Source organism: Canis lupus, chromosome 5 (assembly GCF_003254725.2).
Source record: "Canis lupus dingo isolate Sandy chromosome 5, ASM325472v2, whole genome shotgun sequence".
Classification (NCBI taxonomy): domain Eukaryota; kingdom Metazoa; phylum Chordata; class Mammalia; order Carnivora; family Canidae; genus Canis; species Canis lupus.
In genome coordinates this window covers 70,697,608-70,716,972 of record NC_064247.1, presented here as the reverse complement: position 1 = coordinate 70,716,972, position 19,365 = coordinate 70,697,608, and the positions used below count along the sequence as shown (strand labels likewise).

At 42.9% G+C, this 19,365-nt stretch overlaps 2 protein-coding genes across 5 annotated transcripts in view; one reads left to right on the top strand and one right to left on the bottom strand.

Moving 5' to 3' along the window:
* Window positions 1-19,365, top strand: part of GAN (gigaxonin) — a 60,977-nt gene that overhangs the window by 3,536 nt on the left and 38,076 nt on the right. The gene's annotated exons all lie outside the window — the stretch shown is intronic.
* LOC118354892 (40S ribosomal protein S21-like) lies at window positions 393-9,560 on the bottom strand. The gene is made up of 2 exons (XM_035717074.1): window positions 9,554-9,560; window positions 393-667 (listed from the first exon to the last, which is right to left on the bottom strand). Exons 1-2 carry the CDS (start codon window positions 9,558-9,560, stop codon window positions 393-395), a joined length of 282 nt encoding a protein of 93 aa, XP_035572967.1.

Genomic DNA, 19,365 nt, shown 5'->3' with positions numbered 1-19,365 from the left:
ATGTAGCCGATGACCTCTAAGGGTGGCAAAATTGAATTCGTTGATATAATGACCCACAGAATCTTTCCTTTCTCAGCAACCCTGAGACCTTCTGGGAAAGATTCCCTGAGGCTTATAGGAAATTTCCCTTTCTCTTGAATATTGCAAAGTTTGCTTTGCTTCATGTCTGAGGCTCTTCTGATTCTGGCACAATCCCATTGATCTGATACAGAGTTCAGACTCTTTTGTGAGCTGTGGTTCTTTGGGAATAAGATATGTGAAAAGGATTTGCAGAGAACTGCTGCATGAATCTGCGGGGCCATGTGCAGGTTCCTGTCTTTTATTCACTCTCTTTTGGGGAGAGAGGTGCTATTTATTTATGACATATATTCCACATCCATGATCCTCTCCAGTCAGAAGTTTTTTGAAACGATGCCATCAGCCTTGGCCAGTTGGAGAATGGAGTCGTCTGATTCACCCAACCTGTTAATGCCCTCCCAGATAGCATTGGTTTTAAACTGGCTGTTGAGCTTGCCTGTCACCTTGTCAGCCTCAACTACATTTACTTGCATGGATGTGTGGTCCTTATAGCTGACAAAGTAGTTGCTGGCGGAACATTGCCACAGCATGGACAGGTACACAAACTTGCCTGCATCCTTCTGCACATCGAGGATGTGCCTACTGTCACCTCCACGAACATGGACCCAAAAAAGCCTCTATTCATTTTGAGAATTTCATTTTTTTTTCCCTAGAGGATCTATTGGAACATTAATGTATTTAGCATTTCCTGGAGCTAAAGTCCAGGAGAGTAAAGGGAAGAAAGAGTCTCAAGATTTTTAGATCCCTTGAATCAGAGAACAGTAAGGATGGCAGTTTGTCCCCCTTCCTTATTTTTTTCAGACAAAGCTGGTCTTGCAAGGGTGGAGTAGAGACATTGGGCCCAGAATCCAGCCTACATTGTTTTGGACTGCATTTCTGGGATTTGGTTTCCTCATCTGCAAAGTGAGGTTAGCCAGGCCCCGTGAATGGCAGATCCCCTTTAAGTCTGAATTGTGCAGCTCCATGGTATTTTTGTTTTGCTCTGTGTGTATATGTTGTGGAGAGGGGGTCTGTTTCTGTTCTTACAGCTTTATTGTATCATTTAAAGTTGTGTTGTGCATTGACATTAAAGCATTTCCTTTGCCCTGTCATACAGGATTTGGTTGGGTATTCTATATAAACCCAGCCTCGTAGAGCTGTTCTGTAACAAGCATTTACTTTATGCTATTAATCTGGATGTATTCCAAGGCCTAATTATCGATGAGTCTGTTTTGCCATTTAAATCTAAACTTTGACTCATAGATGATGCTGATGAACTACTTATGGAGACTAATATGATCTCTGTCGGAAGTCCAAGTTTCAGAACAGCATAGAAATTGTCATCATCCTTTCTTTGGGCACCTGAAACCTGTCCTGTGCTTGATAGGCCCTAAGGTCCATTAGTTGTCTACTGTGTGCAGAGCATGCTGCTAGTACCCAAGTCCCTTTTCTGAGACTTACACTTTGAGTTTGAGGTCCCTTGCATGCAGCTGCTCCTAACTGTCATGGGATTGTGAATGGTGACTGTAGCCTGTTTAGTTGCTTAGTTAGTGCCCAAGGGTTCAGCTAGAAGAAGCTTCTGTTCTGAGACTCTTAACTGAATCTTGAGTGTTCTTCAATTCAAATGGTGACACCTGCCTCTTGCTCTTCTTCATGGTGATGGGAAATAAGTTGGGCCTGAATATCTTGTAATGGATCTGGGCCTTGTTTGTGTCTAGCCGCTGTAAGGCATCCCAAACAACTACTTCACAAAATAACATCTGTCCTGAAGGGCTTGCAGTCACATCACACAAAATGATTTTTTTCTTCTTCTCCTCTTTGTGTTTCTCCCACTTCTCCTTCCCTTTTTTTTTTTTTTTTTTTAAGATTTTATTTATTTATTCATGAGAGACACACAGAGAAAGAGAGGTAGAGACACAGGCAGAGGGAGAAGCAGGCTCCACTCAGGGAGCCCGACTTGGGACTCGATCCTAGGTCTCCAGGATTCAGGCCCTGGGCTGAAGGCGGTGCTAAACTGCTGAGCCACCCGGGGCTGCCCTCTCCTTCCCTTTTTAGTGTTTGCATTTGTGTTTGATTCAACCCTGTGAGTTTTTCAGAACTGATACTAAAGTATGTTCTGTTTCAGAAGACCAAAGCAGTATTTTCTTTGGCTTCTAAGGAAACTAAACACTTGCGAGTTGGAGCTCCACATTTAACATAGATTACTCATTTCAGCCTAAAGGTATTTGTTTATTTATCTGAAACAGTGGTTCCTCCTGCTAGTAGCAATGAATGCTCTAAGTCTGGAGAGGTTTTTGGAAGGTTTCAAATGATGAAACAAATCAGTACTCATTACACTAATGAGTCTGACATAAAGTGAAATGTTGAGTGTTTAGACTTAACTGTAGAACTTGCCTGAGGATTATTGAGTAACAGTATATGTGATAGAAGTAAAAGGTAGCTCTAATGAACACAGATAAGTTCTCATTCTTTAACTTATGCCTTTTGACTTCTACCTCTTCTTACAGTTTGTATTTTTCGCTGTAAGTCCTCTTCAATGTTTTTAAAGTAATTTCTCTTAGGTAATTTAGAGAGTCAAGCAAAGTGCTTTTCCACAAACTCTGGTTCTTAGGATGTAGATTTGGATAATACAGTCTAAGCGTCTGGATTACAAAGCCACTCTATTGTTTACACTGTTCATCAGTTTGTCTCATGATATCAAAGTGAGGTTTAAAATCTATTTATAATCCATAAAGAAAACATAATTAGGACAAATAAGGAGTCATTTGGCTTATAAGTACCGTGAGGTTAGTCCTTCAGGGAGCCGCATGATCCTTGGGCAGAAGACAAGTCTATCATTTTGTCCACTGAAGCTGTAATATAAATGAATAATTTGTAAGTTAGAATTCTAGGTTAAGGGTGGAGACGTGGAGGTATGGGGTGTGACAAGTGGCACTGTGGTTGCAACCTTGAATTCAAGTACTTCCTGTGGGCTCTCCATCCCCTGAGACATGCTGGGTCCAAAGAAGGAAGGAAATGAGAGGCTGAGACAGAGTGGCATCTGTAGTTCTTTGGAGGGCAAAGGTCATGTGTGTCTAAATGCCCGATAGTGCTCAGCCAAAGCTCTTGACCCCTGTGCTCAGAGGAGCAGAGAGTGAAGTCTTCTTTCTTGGTAGTTACTGCCAAAAAGTGACTTAGCTCTAAAATGATGGTCTAATGTTTGCTGATTCCATTCCTCTGTGAGAATAAATTATAATATTTTCCCCTCTATTCAGAGAGATTTAAAAAATAGAATACTTATGGAAGATAGGGTCTTGGTAAAATTTTGTTAAATGAGACAGCCTTTAAACATTAAGGCTTTGAGAGACAGCATGTATCGGAAATGGAAGGTCTGGTTTTAAAAAATAGACTGATGAGTTATGGGATATAGACAAATAAAATGAGTTATGGGATATAATTTTTTTTTTTTTTAATTTTATTTATTTATGATAGTCACAGAGAGAGAGAGAGGCAGAGACACAGGCAGAGGGAGAAGCAGGCTCCATGCACCGGGAGCCTGACGTGGGACTCGATCCCGGGTCTCCAGGATCGCGCCCTGGGCCAAAGGCAGGCGCCAAACCGCTGCGCCACCCAGGGATCCCGAGTTATGGGATATAGACAAATAAAATGTCCTTCATATCCATTGTCAAGTTAACGTGCTGATGGGTATAGAACCTTAAATGTCTATTTTTGCTCACAGATATTTTGTGATTCTTTTCAACTACTGAGCGTTTCTGTAGTTTTCTTTTTAGGAATATTTTGAAAGATCCTTTGATACTTGTGATTTTTGTATTTAGCATGGTAAGATGAATAGAAATACCGTGGAACATGGTTTCATAGTCACATGAGCATCTTCAGTAACTGGTTGCCTGTACTTCTGAATAATTATGAATTGTTTATTATTATTGAGCTCAAATTATTTTTAGACTTTTGCCACTTAAATCTTATCTGTCCTTGAATTGGAGGAAACGTCTCATTGGAGTATGGGGTTGGTATGAGCCTCTTCTGAAGTGGCCGTGGTCGGAAGTTTGGGAAAGTGGCCCTGTGAAGAGCCAAGAGAATCCTCGGTTCCCCTTCTCTCCTTGCCCACTTCTCTTTCAGGGTGGAATTGGAGGCCAGTATGCTCTGTTGTCTTCCTATATAGTCTTTTGGTTAGTAAAAGGAAGCATTTCCTACCAATGCTCAGTTTTCTTCCGACACCAAAGCTAGTGTGCAAAGTTTAGACCTACCCTAGCAGATAGGGGACATTGTGGGTGTGATTGGTTAATTGGTTTCTTTGTTTGCTTGTTGGCTTTCCTGCCTGGCCCCTGTACTGCCTTGTGTAAACAGAGATACCAACTTTATCCCCTGCCTGAAAATGCTAGTCCCTATGGTTGGCAGGGTGGGAATAAAATTTCAGTTTTCTCACCTCCTGCAGTTGGGGGATGGAGGGGAAAGAACAAAGATTGACTTCCTTTCCCTACCATCTCCTTTGCTATTGATAGGAAAGTGAATTATGAAAATATGCACCACTGTCACAGCTGTTGGTACACTATTTCTTTTTTAAAATTTTATTTATTCATGAGAGACTCAGAGAGAGAGGCAGAGACACAGGCAAAGGGAGAAGCAGGCTCCATGCAGGGAACCCGACGCGGGACTCAATCCCGGGTCTCCAGGGTAACACTCTGGGCCAAAAGGCTGCGCCAAACTGCTGAGCCACCCTGGCTGCCCTGTTGGTACATTCTTAGAAATGTCATCCCTGCCTTAACCCATACACTTGTGGGATTGCACTTAACCAATAATAAACTACAGTTCAAGAATTAACATTGTCTTTTTTTCCAAAGAAGACATCCAAATGGTCAACAGACACATCAAAAGGTGCTCGACATCACTCATCATCAGGGAAATGCAAATCAAAGTCACAGTGAGATGTTACTGTATACCTGTTAGAAGGGCTAAAATAAAAAAGATAAGAAATAGCAAGTGTTGGCAAGGATGTAGAGAAGGAACCCTCATACATTGTTGCTGGGAATACAAACTGGTATAGTCACTGCAGAAAACAGTATGGAGGTTCCTCAGAAAATTAAAACTAGAAATAACATATTCAATAATTCCACTATTGTTTATCCAAGAAAATGAAAACACTAATTTGAAATATATATATATATATATATATTCCTACATTTATTGCAGAATTATTTACAATAGCCAAGACATATAAGCAACCTGAGTGTCCAACAATAGATGAATGGGTAAGGAAGATGTGCTATATGTATATGGTGGAATATTACACAACCATGAAAAAGGATGAGATCCTGCCATTTGAGACAATATGGATGAGCCTAGAGGGTTTTATGCTTAGTGAAATAAGTCAGAGTGAGAAAGAAAATATCATATAATTTCACACATAAGTAAAATCTAAAAAAAAAAAAAAAAAAGCCATAAATGACTAACAACAAAAAGCAAAAACTCAGACCTAGAAATACAGAGAACGAGCTTATAGTTGCTGGGAGCTGGTGGGGGGTGGGGTGATGGTAAGGGGGAGATACAGGCTTCCAATTATGAAATGAGTAAGTCATGGGAATAGAAGGCACAGCATAGGGAATACAGTCAGTAATATTATAATAGTTGTATGGCAACAGATGGTAGCCTTAAAGTATTGAAATGTCCTATGTATTAACTCATCACAGCTTGAGTTGGCAGTAAAGGGACCTTATAGTCATTAGTGTTAACGGTCTCAGGGCTTGACTGTAGGTTTAGACATTTGTTCTTCAGATACTCCTGAAGATACTCTGACAGCTAGCTGCTGGGAAGACCATGGAAACAGGTGACAGACAAGGACACATTTCACTAGTTGACAGAGTATTGCACTTTCCAAGGCTTTGTTTTCTTTGTGTGCTGGCTGCTACCTGAGTGCATCTCCCACAAACAGTGTCAAAACTGAGACTAAGTACGTGGAGGCTAAATTACTTCATATTTTTTCTACCTCTGTGGGGCTAGTAAAGGAAATAAACATTGACCCAAAGACTTTTCAACTGAGTTTTGATGTTCGCTTAATTTTTTAGTACTGTGTATCCTGATGTTGTGTGGTACCATCCATTTCAAGAATGGGAAAGGGATACGTTGACTTTATTTTTAGAGTAGATCATTCTGAGAGTCAGCTGTAAAAGTATATTGAAATGACTCATCTGATCATTCACTACTACATTAGTGACCCCAGTTAATCACATTTACAGAAACACCTGTCTTTAAGTAGAGAACATGGATTCTTGCTCAAAGTTCCCTAATATGCCCATTCATTCACTAAACTTTTCTTGAGTGTTTTTGTGCTGCACAGCCATGCACTGGGCACACGGGGCTCCAGCACCCGTGAGTCCATCTGAGGAGGCAGGCAGTGAAGAAGCTCACCCCAGGGAGATGTAAGGGATGGACGTGGGTGCTGCTGCAGTCTGGAGGGCTGACTGTGGTGGTAGAGGAGAAGGAGGATTTGACATGAGCAGGGGTGGAGGATGGGGTTGGGCAGGGGTAGCTCAGGGGGCACAGGAAACTGAAGGGCTGTGGTCCAGGGACGAGAACAGACTGGCACATCAGATGGGGGCAGGGGCAGAAGGATGCCAACACAAGATGGTGAGTGCTGGGTAGAATGGCATGAAACAAGGTTAGCAGGGTGGACAGGACCCCATTGTTCTGGGTTGGCACTCACTCTGTGCTCCAGTAAGATTAAACTTTCACTGTAGCATTCCCCTGAGTTTGGGAGCCGACTGGGGAGGTAGTGGGGGGTGGGCAAGGAACCCAGTAGAATCTTCCAACATAGTTTAGTTCAAACAAGAGTTGAGGTTTTATTTTAAGGGTTATGTATGGATAGACACTGAGGTTTTAAGAAGGAGAAGATGTGGTCCTATTTAGGAGGATGCTGCAGTTGTTGGGATGGGAAATAAGGAGGCCCTGAACTAGGGTTTGTCAGTGAGTCAGAGTGAACTATCTGGATTACAGATAGTGGCAATAGGACTTGTCAGTGAGAAGAAGGGAAGGACCAAAGAGAGTCTAAGTTTACATCCTCCTGATCACCAGGAAACCGTGCTTATCACTTACTGTATCAAATTAGGGACCGCTTTAGAGAATCTGTTCTCAAAGTTTACACCTTAGTTACGCAAAGACAGAGCATAGGATAGAAACTAATTGAATTGTATAAATGCCCGTGGCTATAGGAGTTGTGCAGGGGAAGGAGTACTTAGGTGATCACCTAAGGCTTCATGCAGGAAACAGAACTTGGGCAAAGCCTTGAAGAGGAAAGACTAGGGAGTGAGGGAGTGGTGGTGCCCACAGAGGGGCAAGGGTCATTCAGGCAAGAGAAGGGTAGGCTCAGGATCAGAAGATGTGCATCACGTAGTCAGTAGACTCACTGGACTGGAGGCTCAAATAGGCATGGTTGCAGGTGTGGATGACAGGCAGGTAAGAGCTATATTCAAGAGTGCCAGCTAATTAGCTGTGATTTTTATTCATTCATTAAACACTAGTACTATGAATGGAGCTTCACTTCAGGAAGATGACTTAGTAGTTGTACATACACAGGACTGGGAGGGCACTGGAGTTGCTGGCTGCTGTGGACAGCTTGCCGTGGCAGTATCCTGGGCACCAGAGGGTGGCCAGCATCTAGGATTCGGGAAGAAAGCAGCCTGCCATTCACTGAATGTGGGGACCAAGGATGAGGAAGGAAAAGAGGGAGGTAGCGGGTTTTCAGCCTGGCTGCCTAAGGAAAGTGGGGAACGTAACATTTTGTTTTGTGTTGAATTCTCTTCTGGTTCTTGAAAATTCTACGAGTGCTTCGCAGATCTGTGAATATGTATGTTTATTTTTACACGTGTTTCTTAGCTCTGCCTTTCTCAACCTCCTCTTTCCTGGCAGATACATTTGTGCTCATCCATCAGGACCTGGTTCCCATAGCTATTTCCCCAGTTCCACCTAGTAATCCTTCCCTTTCAGCTCCTCTAGCATATTATGCGTGCCCTCAGCACTGCCTGCCTGTCTGTCATTTAGTGGGGAGAAATAGGTGGACTGGGTGCTTCAGAGCCCTTGTCTTTATCTCTAGAGCCAGAGGCACTAAGCCCACTACTGGAAGCCCCATCCACAAGAGGAGTGGGTTGGCTGCTGTCTATAGGGACTGACGAAGACTTGGAAGATCAGAGTTCAGGATGCTGGACACGCTGCTTCCAGACAAGGTTACACTTCTTGCTATAACATTTTGCTGAGTAGCTGAACATCTGCTGGGGTCGGGGCAAAGGGACAAGAATAAACCATCCTACAGCAGAGGTTCCTGCAAGAGTCTTGGATTTGCTCTGTTTGAGATGCACAGTCAACCCAACAGGCCATTTCTGGTGCCAGGAAACCTGGGGAAGGGACCAAATTCTTTATTCAGAAGGAGCAGCTCCAGTGAGAGCGCTTTTGTTACAACATGACTAAAGAATTAATTGAGGAGCATTCATTCCCTTGACAACATTTTGGAAGGCACTTTCAGCTTCAAGTTGTTTGGAGAAGTTTATACCGGTAGGTTGTAAATTACGGAGGCGCCAGAAGCAAGAAGGCGGCTTGAAGCTGCTGGAGAGGCGCTCAGCACATCCTTTCTGAAAGGGAGCTCATGAGGCTATGTTGAGGCTGTTTTTGTTTCTGTTTTTCTCTACCCCCACTATCTCCTTTCCCAAAAAGAAAAAAAAAACAAAACCCCATTTCTTAACCTTCATTTCATGCTTTGGTTTGAACTGCTTTGAAAGGATGAATATGAACACAATAATATATTCATATAAATTCTTACTTTTCCGTTGAGCTTATTCAGGAGTTCACTTGCTCTGCCTTTGAAAAGGCGTAAGTCCTCCTTCTGACTCTCTACATTGGCAACGAGGGAATAGAAGGTGAATAGAAATACGGAAGTTCTGTAGTTCTTCGTGCCATTTGTATGCTGCAGTGAAAAAGAACCAGAGGAGCTAGTTTTCAGTTAAAGAACCCTTGTCCGAAGTGCCCCCAAATCAGAGGGCCATAGCACTTGAGAGGACCATGTTCATGGGGTCTTCAAAGGGCACAGAAGGAGCCTCTTTTAAATAGCATCTGAAAATGCATTCTGAGTAGAAAATCTGGAACTGTCTTGACAGGTTGTGGCATGAATGTCTGTCTTTTATGTGCGTTTCCAGAAGGTCAGGGTGTGACCAGAGTGAGGGCTCAGGCTTGTTTCATTCTAGAGGAATTTTTTGCTTCACAAGTTTGCTGCATCATGATTCTGCCTTTGAACTCATCTTAAAGCTTTAACATGCATTTTCAAACCTTGTCTTCTAAGAGGTAAATTTTATTGACTGCTTTATTTGCAAAATTACAAGAACCAGATTTAAATATTAAGATTTTTTTTTTTTACACAAAAATAATCACAGAAGATCACACAAGAGTTATTTATGTCACCCTAAATTCTAGTTCTGGACAGCATACTTGTCATCCAGAAGGACCTCTCACTTACGGTTCATCTTTCCCTCTCCTTTCTTACAGTTCAATATCATGCCCTAATCATCCTTTTTAATAGCCAGTTGTTATTACATCATGTTGCTGTGTGATGCAACTTGCTTCATCATTCCCCTTTGACATTTTAATATCCAGTTCTTTTTTCTTTTTTAAAGATTTTATTTATTTATTCATGAGGCACACAGAGAGGAGAGAGAGAGAGAGAGAGGCAGGGACACAGGCAGAGGGAGAAGCAGGCTCCATGCATGGAGCCTGATGTGGGTCTTGATCCCAGACCCTGGGATCACACCCTGAGCCAAAGGCAGATGCTCAACTGCTGAGCCACCCAGGTGTCCCTAGACCGGATTTTTAAATGTTGTATGCTTTCTACTATAAAAACATTTAGAACAGGGTTTGGCAAAGTTTTTCTGTACAGAGTCGAATATTTTAGGCTTTTCAGGCCACAGGGGACCTCTGACACATAGTCTTCTTGGTTTTTGTTTTAACAACCTTTTAAAAATATAAAAACCATTTTTAGCTCAGAGACCCTACAGAAACAGGCAGTAGGTTGTAGTTTGTTGACCATTGACCCTAGAGTATTAATTTTTTTTTAAGTTCAGACATAGAAACTATAACCCTGAAGATCATCTTTATTTTTTTAAAGATTTATTTATTTATTATTCATAGAGACACACACACACACACACACACACACACACTGAGAGAGAGAGAGAGAGAGGCAGAGACACAGGCAGAGGAAGAAGCAGGCTCCATGCAGGGAGCCTGACGCAGGACTTGATCCTGGGACTCCCAAGATCACACCCTGGGCCAAAGGCAGGCACCAAACCGCTGAGCCACCCAGGGATTCCCTGAAGATCATCTTTAAAGCCACTTAAATCATGTAATGATGACTTGTAGGCCAGCCTTGAGTAGAACAGAGATCCACAGTCAAGACTGATTCTCCCTGGCCCACCCTCCCATCTTCTACTCTTTCTTCTAGGATGTTCTGTTGCATATCTTCTTCCTTCTGTATTTTCAATTTTTCCCTTCTCTTCTGGCTCCTTCCTTGGCACAGAGACATGCTTGAGTCTCTTCCAGTGCCTGGTACATGGGAGATATACAAATGTCCAGATGCATCTCTGCATCCTCTGCTAACAAGCACATGATTCTTTTTTAAATTGTTATTATTTGTTTGTTTAAGTAGGTTCCATGCCCAGCATGGAGCCCAACCTGGGACTTGAACTCATGACCCCAGGATCAAGACCTGAGATCAATCAAGAGTCAGACACTTGGGCAGCCTGGGTGGCTCAGCGGTTTAGCACGCCTTTGGTCCAGGGCGTGATCCTGGAGACCCGGGATCAAGTCCCATGTCGGGCTCCCTGCATGGAGCCTGCTTCTCCCTCTGCTTGTGTCTCTGCCTCTCTCTCTCTCTCTCTCTCTCTCTCTCTCTCTCTGTGTGTGTGTGTCATGAATGAATAAATAAAATCTTTAAAAAAAAAGAGACACTTAACCAACTGAGCCACTCAGGCGCCCCAAAAGCACATAATTCTTCAAATAAGGGTCTTTATCTTGTCCATGGTCTCACCTCTTTTTTTCCTTCTCTTGTCTCCTGTCTTATCACTCCATTAAAACTGTTCTTAAAAATTGCTAAATAGAATGACCAAATCTAGTGAAAACTTGGAAGTGTTTATCTGACTCGGCCTGTCTGCTGTATTTATCACTCTTGGTCATTTTCTTGACACTTGGTCTCTGCAGGCTCCTGTGACCCCTCTTGTCCCATTTCCCCTACAGCCAGCTTTTCTGGCTCTCCTCCCTTTCTCTCACTATACGTGATGTGGCACAAGGTCTGTCCCTCCCCCTCCACTCTCTCATAATATCATCTACTCCGGAGATACCGCCACCTTGGCCTCTCCTGAACACCAGGCCAGCTCCCTTCCCCAAGGTGGGCAGTCCTCCCTTCACCTCGCTGGTCAGTATATTGCCAGATTCCCTGGGAGAAACTGGAAGTCCTTAGGGATGCACCCCGCACACACATCTAAATGACACATCTCAGATCTCCACAACCTGTCTCTGCTTCACCATTACTGCTGCTCACATTCCAGCCGCTGTAGTTCAGAAGGTGACAGAACTGGTCTGTCTGTCTCCATGCTCGATCCCCATCAGTCTTCCACACTTGCTGCTGCTGCCACAGTGATGCTTCTAGAAGGTAATTAGATAATGCATAAAGCTAATGTCTTCCGAGATGAGGTTGATGCAGGTACTGGAGCAGGAAAAATACACCATGAGCCTAGAGCATTTGTGCCAGAAAGTAAGGAGGTGCCCAAAAGACAAGAGAGCCAACGTGAAAGAACTCTCAGTGCCCAAGGCTGTGGCAATTTGAGCAAGGAAATGAATATCAATAACATTGGGTTATATACCACAGAACAGAACACATATCCACATGTATAGGCATGAGTAAGTGAATTGAGTGGGTGAATAAATAAATGAGGAAAAGGGATAGCTTTTTTTCTCAGTTTTATAAAAAAATTTTTGGGAGAGAATGTGCATGCACAAGCTGGGGCAGAGAGGGACAGAGAGAGAGAGAGAAAATCTTAAGCAAACTCCACACCCAGCATAGAGCCTGACGGGCTTGATCTCACGACCCTGAGATCATAACCTGAACTGAAACCAAGAGTTGGACGCCTAATTGACCGAACCACCCAGACACTCTGAGATAGCTCTTCCTTACTGAAGAATTTCCATTAATAAATGTAGATGGAATAAAATAATAAAAAATCATTATTTGAGCATCATAATAATAATTATTACAGGCAAGATCTACCAGTGGATACTAAAATTAGTGGGCAAGAGTTTGGGGAGAGAAAGGATATTTGGATATTCTCAAATTATCTCCTCCAATAGATTTAACAAAGGGATAAATAGTAACTTCTTAATGGAGAAACCCAGAAGACACCATCATAGCCAAGTGGCCAAGGTTAACATCCTTTTCATCAACATCACAACATGCTACACAGGACATGATACCACTTTTGTAGGGTTCCTGCTAAAAATGTGTAACCTCAGTCTAATCATAAGAAATTAAACTCAACTTGAGGGACATTGTACAAAATAATTGATCACAACTCACCAAAGAGTCAAGGCCTTAAAAGGTGAAGATTTGAAGGACTGTCATGAGTTGGAGACAATCATCAACTGAAGTTTGGAATCCCAGATTGGACCACAGAACAGAGAGAAGACATTAAGGGGAAAACTGGTGAAATCTGAATAAAGTCCATAATTTATTTAATAGTATTATACCAATAAATATTTAGTTCTTAGTATTGATAGGTATACTAAGATGATTTAAGATATCAACATTAGTGAAAGCCAGATGAGGGGGATATAGGAACTCTATGATTACAAACTTTTCTGTAAATCTAAAATTATTTCAAAATAAGTTTTAAGTAAGTCCTCACGTATAGCTCCATCTCCCTCAAGGGGAAGTCCAGATCTGTGTGTTTGCATAGATCCTCCAGGAGCTGGCTCGCCCCTGTCCTCCTTCCCTATGTGCTACTCTCTCCAGCCATGCTCAGCTGATTGCCCCCGCCATTCCTTGAGTGCCACAGTACTTACTTTACTGCCTTTGCTGTCCTCGCTTCTCAGTGTGAAATACTCAGCCAAGGTCCTATTCAGGTCCACTTCTGTGAAGCCTTCTCTGACCTGTCTCCCTGGAGAACTATTTTGCCTCCATGGTACTTAGCACAGCACCTCCTCCACAGTCTTTACAGTGATTCACTTGTCCTGCCCACTTGGAATCTTTTTGTGTCTCCTGTGACCGTTCCTCTGTCTGCCTTTATCTTTCTTGGTATTGATACGTTTGGTGGGTGCTGATCACTTAATTTGGTAGACTGTTCCTCAACTTGGGTTTGTTTGATTTCTTAAATTTAGACTGAGGTTATGCATTTGTGGTGAGAAGACCACAGAAGTGACGTGGCACCCCTCTCCATGTACCGTGTCAGGGCGCCATGATGTTGATTTGTCCCAGCTTTAGATAACATTAGTTGATCACATGGTTAAAGATGGTGTCCACTGGTTTAATCCACTGTTTTTCTCTTTGTAATTAAGAATTATGGAGCTAATTAGAAATGACAAATACCCATCATTTGCTTCAATGTGGATGCAACTGGAGGGTATTATGCTGAGTGAAATAAGTCAATTGGAGAAAGACCAACATTATACGGTCTCATTCATTTGAGGAATATAAGAAATAGTGAAAGGGAATAAAGGGGAAAGGAGAGAAAATGAGTGAAAATATCAGTGAAGATGACAGAATATGAGAGACTCCTAACTCTGGGAAACAAACAAGGGGTAGTGGAAGGGGAGGTGGGCAGAGGGATGGGGTGACTGGGTGAAGGGCACTGAGGGGGGCACTTGACTGGATGAGCACTGGGTGATAGGCTATATGTTGGCAAATTGAACTCCAATTAAAAAAAAAATTATGGGGCTATACTTTGAGATCATGAAAGTATTCCATGCCTCATCAACTTTTGCCAGTTCTAGCATCCACTTGTGCTTTGTAACTCAGTCACTCCTTCTGTTAGTTATTAGACTCCTGAGTCTCAGGCTTATGCAGCTGGGTAGAGAATAGCACCGCGTCCTAAGATGGGGACAGCCTGGGGGAGAAAATAGGCTTTCAGCAGGCTGGGAAAGAGATTTCTTGTGGGACATAATTCTAGAGGCTTCAGACTTGTAGAAATAACTTGTGGCATTTCATTTTACTGATCCAAAGCCCATGGTTACAAGTGTTGGTTCATCAGTCCCTCGAGATCAGGGCCCACCAACTAGTTGAGATCTGATTTCTGAATCCGTACCTGGTACTTGATGCTCTGCCTAGAACAGTGGAGGGACTTATAGCAAGGTCACTGGCCTAGGGCTATAGTTTTTATGGGTTTGGTCACACTTCATCTCTTTCCCTTCAGAGATCATGTGCCTCTGCATGTGTAAGTGATGTCACTTAAAGGTGTGCATGTCCACAGTCCCTGTGATGTGCTGTGTGTTACCCCCCCCTGCCCCATCCCCCAAACGCACACACTGTGGGTTTTCTCAAGCTGTCCTCCTGCTGAAGGTAGTTCATACTTTGCATGTTCTCTTTCTGAAAACATTATCTCCCTTTAGATAAATTTTTCCTTTGTTCAGATCACATGCCTCAAAGGCATACACTTTCTGTTCTCATATTTCTTCCAGATATTGATATAATTGGACATGGTAACTCAGAGCAGGTCTAAATAGGAACACTGTATTTCATCTTCAGAGTGGATGATGTGCTATCAGAAGGAAAATGGAAAATGTTTTTATAACTCCTTGTGTGCTGCCTGGTCGGTGGGGGAGCAGGGAGGTTGTCAGGAATGGCCAGGGCCTCTTCAGACTTGTTCCTACATCCTCTATGGTGAGCTGGTTCTGCTTCAGCTTCATTACTGTGGGGCATCTTGGTGGCATGATACCTGAACAGTAAACTCTTGCTTTTCCAGAAATTTTTCCTAATCTTTGCATTTTTCCATTCAGTGCACTAGTGATGGTGAACAGAGAGCAATGAAGCAGAGATGGGGTACTGGCCAGTTAGGCAGGTTTATTCACAGACCACAAACCTTCCCTACAGCCAACCTTAAAGTCCAGTTTACTTTTTTTTTTTTTTTTTAGATTTTATTTATTTGAGAGGGAGTTCATGAGAGAGAGAGAGAGTGCGCACACACGTGCACAAGCTGGGGCAGGGGGAGAAGAAGTAGACTCCCGGCTGACCAGGGAGCCTGATGCAGGGCTTTATCCCAGGACTCCAAGATTATGACCTGAGCCAAAGGCAGATTTTTAACCAACTGAGCCACCCAGGCACCCTGAGTCTAGTTTACATTTGCCCTCAGCACAAAGGCAGGTAATGGCACCATGGACATTCAAATAGCTTTGCAGCAGGGGAACATTCAGTACTTGAATTGCTGAATACAGCACAGGTGGATTGGGTGCTGGGGGAAGCATCACCTCCCTCAGTGTGGGCGAACCGGGGAGATGCAGTGTGGAAAAGCTCACAACTGTTCAACTGGTCAGTAATACCATCTGCACAGTTGTGCTTGTTTTGTTTCAGTAACTGGCATTGCAGTGGTGAAATTCTTCATTCCCCCAGCCTGGCTGTATGCTGCTACTAACTTAAGTCCATGCGTATTTGTCAAGTGCCTGTTTGGTACCAGGCTCTTCATGAGGTATGGAGATAGAATGGTAAACAAGACAAAGCCCCATTGTCATGGATATGGACATTAAATAGATGTAGTTTATGAGATGGTGATAAATTCTATGAAGAAAAATAAAGCAGGGAAGGAAGTAAAGATGTCATCTTATTTTTTTTAAAGATTTTTTTATTTATTCATAAGAGACACAGAGAGAGAGAGGCAGAGACATAGGCAGAGGGAAAAGCGGGCTCCCTGCAGGAAGCGTGATGCAGGACTCTATCCCAGGACCCTGCGATCATGACCTGAGCCAAAGGCAAATGCTCAACCACTGAGCCACCCAAGTGCCCCTAGAGGTGTCATTTTAGATAGTGTGGTACTTGGGCTGCTCTTTAGAGCAGAGACTAGGAGTAAAGTATTAAACCATGTGATGAGGGGGGGTGGAGGGCGATGGTAATATTCCAGGGGTGAGGGAATGTGTCATTATAAGCTGGAATGCTTTTTAAAAGTACACAGTCTTGGAACCTGACTGATTTGGTCTGGGAGGGTACCCAGGGATCTGCTTTCCTCTTAAGAGTTTGCCCCAAGATTCTGGGAAGCCAGGTTCAGGAGGTACTCTTAAAACCTATTCAAATTATGAATCATTGCAGGATGTGTGTGAGGCGGAAAGTTTTGATGGTAAGGAAGTGAAAACTAATTCGTCTAGGTAAGAAGAGCTGGAGGCTGGAAGTGAAGAAAAAGGAATGGAGGGAGAGTGAAGGAAATAATGAAGGAGAAGTAGTATGGAAGCTCCATTAGCATGCCACCCCAGTAGTGAGGCTCCCCTCCTAGAATCGTAATAGGAGGAATGCAGCCCTGTCCCAGCTCTGCATTATCTTTCCTTTACCCACCTCCCACTTGGTAATCCTGGCCCTAGGTGTGCCGTGTTAAGCTGGTGGCAGTTCCTGGCTGGGTCCACAGCAATCATACCCCTGCTTTCCTGTGGTTTCCTCTCCTCATTGCTCCCTGACTTTGGTCTTGTAGGAAGAGCATCTTGGTGGCTGGCTCGTGAGCCTTTGTTGGCCCCAGTGGGGGGGTTGAGGGGGGACTCACCTAGCAGTCTGTGGCACCTGGTGCATATCTCCCCAGGGGAGTCTGGGGGCTCCATGGGCCTTCCTCTGGGATCCCTGCTCCTGTCTCAGATACCCATGTAAATGCTTCTCTTTCACATAGGTGGCATTCCTGTGTGGCAGGAACCATGGGAAAGCTGGGTTCCTGTCCCCCTCCCCCCATAAAAAATAGGCCATAAAAGGCCTTGTCATGGGATGGTGCCTTCTGTTGACAGAAATATTACTTGCAAATTTATATTTCACTAAGCTGATTGGGGAGGATTCACAGCAAGATTGACCATTCAGTTCAGGTACAGAGATGTTGCATATACCCCGAGGCCCCACAGATGCGTCACCTCCCACGTAATCAGCGCCCCCACCAGAGTGGGACATTTGTTACAGATAATGGACCTATACTGACAGATCACTGTCACCCAGAGCCTGTAGCTTACATTAGGGTTCACTATGGGTCATACACATTCTGTAAATTTAGGCAAATGTATGATGTAGGTAAGTTTAGGCAAAAGTATGATGACAGGTCTCCATCACTGCAGTGTCATACAGAGTAGTTTCACTGCCCCAACTATCCATTTTTGATGTAGTTTTTAGGAGCTCATGAAGATGAAAGAGGAGGGGAGGAGCATCTGTAAAACAGATTCCCATCCCCACCCCCACTTCCCTACCCCACCCCTGCTCCGGGAACATGAAATAGGAGTTTGGCTTAAGTGGGCAAATGTAGTGATGAACCTAAGCCCCTCTGCACACATCTCAAAGAGCCTGCTGTCAGTAGCTACATAGTTTGAGGCGACATGAATCATTTAAAACCATATGAGTAATGCCCATGAATCACCCCAGAATTTCTCTAAATCTTGACTTAAACATTACATTCTCTTGCATTCTATTTGAGTACATTTCCTTGCTTTTATTGGAGAGGAGCTTTTGCATCAGAGAGGAAAAAAAGTCACTTAAATGTATTCTCTGTCAGTGTTACATCAGATCCCATTCAATGATGTCTAAGATGGTTCTTGGAAGAGTAGAATCAGTCCTGGCTACCTGAGCAATTTGACACATTGAATTTTCTCAGCAATTGGAAGCCAGTGAGAAAAGAACTATTTATAACCCAGCAGTTTACTTGGGCTCTGTTATACTCATTTAAAAGTTGTAGGCCTCTTTCAGGGATGTAAAATTTTGAGTAATACCAGCTTCTTTATTAGCTACTGGCCAACAACATGTTGTTGTTGTTTTACAAAATCTCTTTCAGTGTTGCCAAGAATAAGAAAAATTGATTTTGTTTCACATCTGTTCAACTTTAATAGGACAGAAAATAAATGCTTGCCCAGAGGATAGGTGATTGGAAGAAAAATAAACTTGCACTGCATATTCCACAGAAGTTGTGTTATAAATCCTAGATCACTGATTAAGTTGGCGGGACTTCACCCTCTAGGACTCCACAGGACGCCTCTAGAGTCAAGTCTCTGTGCTAACTCATTGGTCTGTTTCAGCAGTTTTGTCCAAAAATGTTTAGGGGTGAGAGAGTTCTCAAATCACCTTATCTAACCTCTTCTTTTTACAAATGAGAAAATGGGCACAGAGGGGAAATGTCTTGCCCTAGAAACAAAACTGGGGAAGAATGCAACTGGCATGGATATTTATATCTGAACACCTGAGGCTCAATTTTATAATACTCTCAATTATTTCTAGTTTTTTCAGCGTATGATAAAATTCTCAAAATGGTATTTTAAGACTACTGCATTTTCCAAGAGAGAGTTTATAAGTTGACGTCACATGATAATAAAAACAAGGATACTGTGACTTCCAGTAAATTTACATATGACCCTATAGCTTCCTAGGGGAAAGATGAACACAGAAAGGAACGGTTGATTTACCTCCTGTTTTTTTTACGGGTTAACTTTCAAAACAGAGCTGTCAGTTATTAACACTTTGGGTTAGCTTGCTTGCTTGCTTGCTTGCTTTTTCTTTCTTTTTAATTTAACTCATTTAGTCCAGCTCACTGAATTCTCTAGCAAAGGAAGGAAAAATGATGTGCAAGATGAGAAAATTCCAGATATAAAGGGGAAAGCTATGGAGAAAATGTGTTGGGCTCGAGAGTGAGGACAGTTCATTGGTGGATCTTGGGCAAATTAAGTTATTTCCTGAAGGAAAGAAATGAAAGACAGAATGCTACAAAAGCTAAAAGGACCAAGAGACTTAGCTGGGGAATCAGAAAAAAAAGTGAAGACAAAAGGAGGGAGAATAAGACACAGTGGAGGTTACTGAGTTGGGAAAGGATGGCAGGTCTCCAAGAAATGGTAGAATAAGAGAAATGGGAGGTAACAGAATGATGGTAGGCTCTAAAGCAAGACTGTTTCAAAATAAATTTGAGTGACGTGACTCTTACCAACTAGGATTGGAAGGGACTCAATCAGCTTTCACTGTATTCTTGACAGATGGGTGGTCTGGTCATCCAGCCTACTGGGACATCACCTGCGCACTGCTGATGGTTGGATAGCAATCTGCCACAATATAAGTGTATGTGTGGCAGTTAAGAGTTT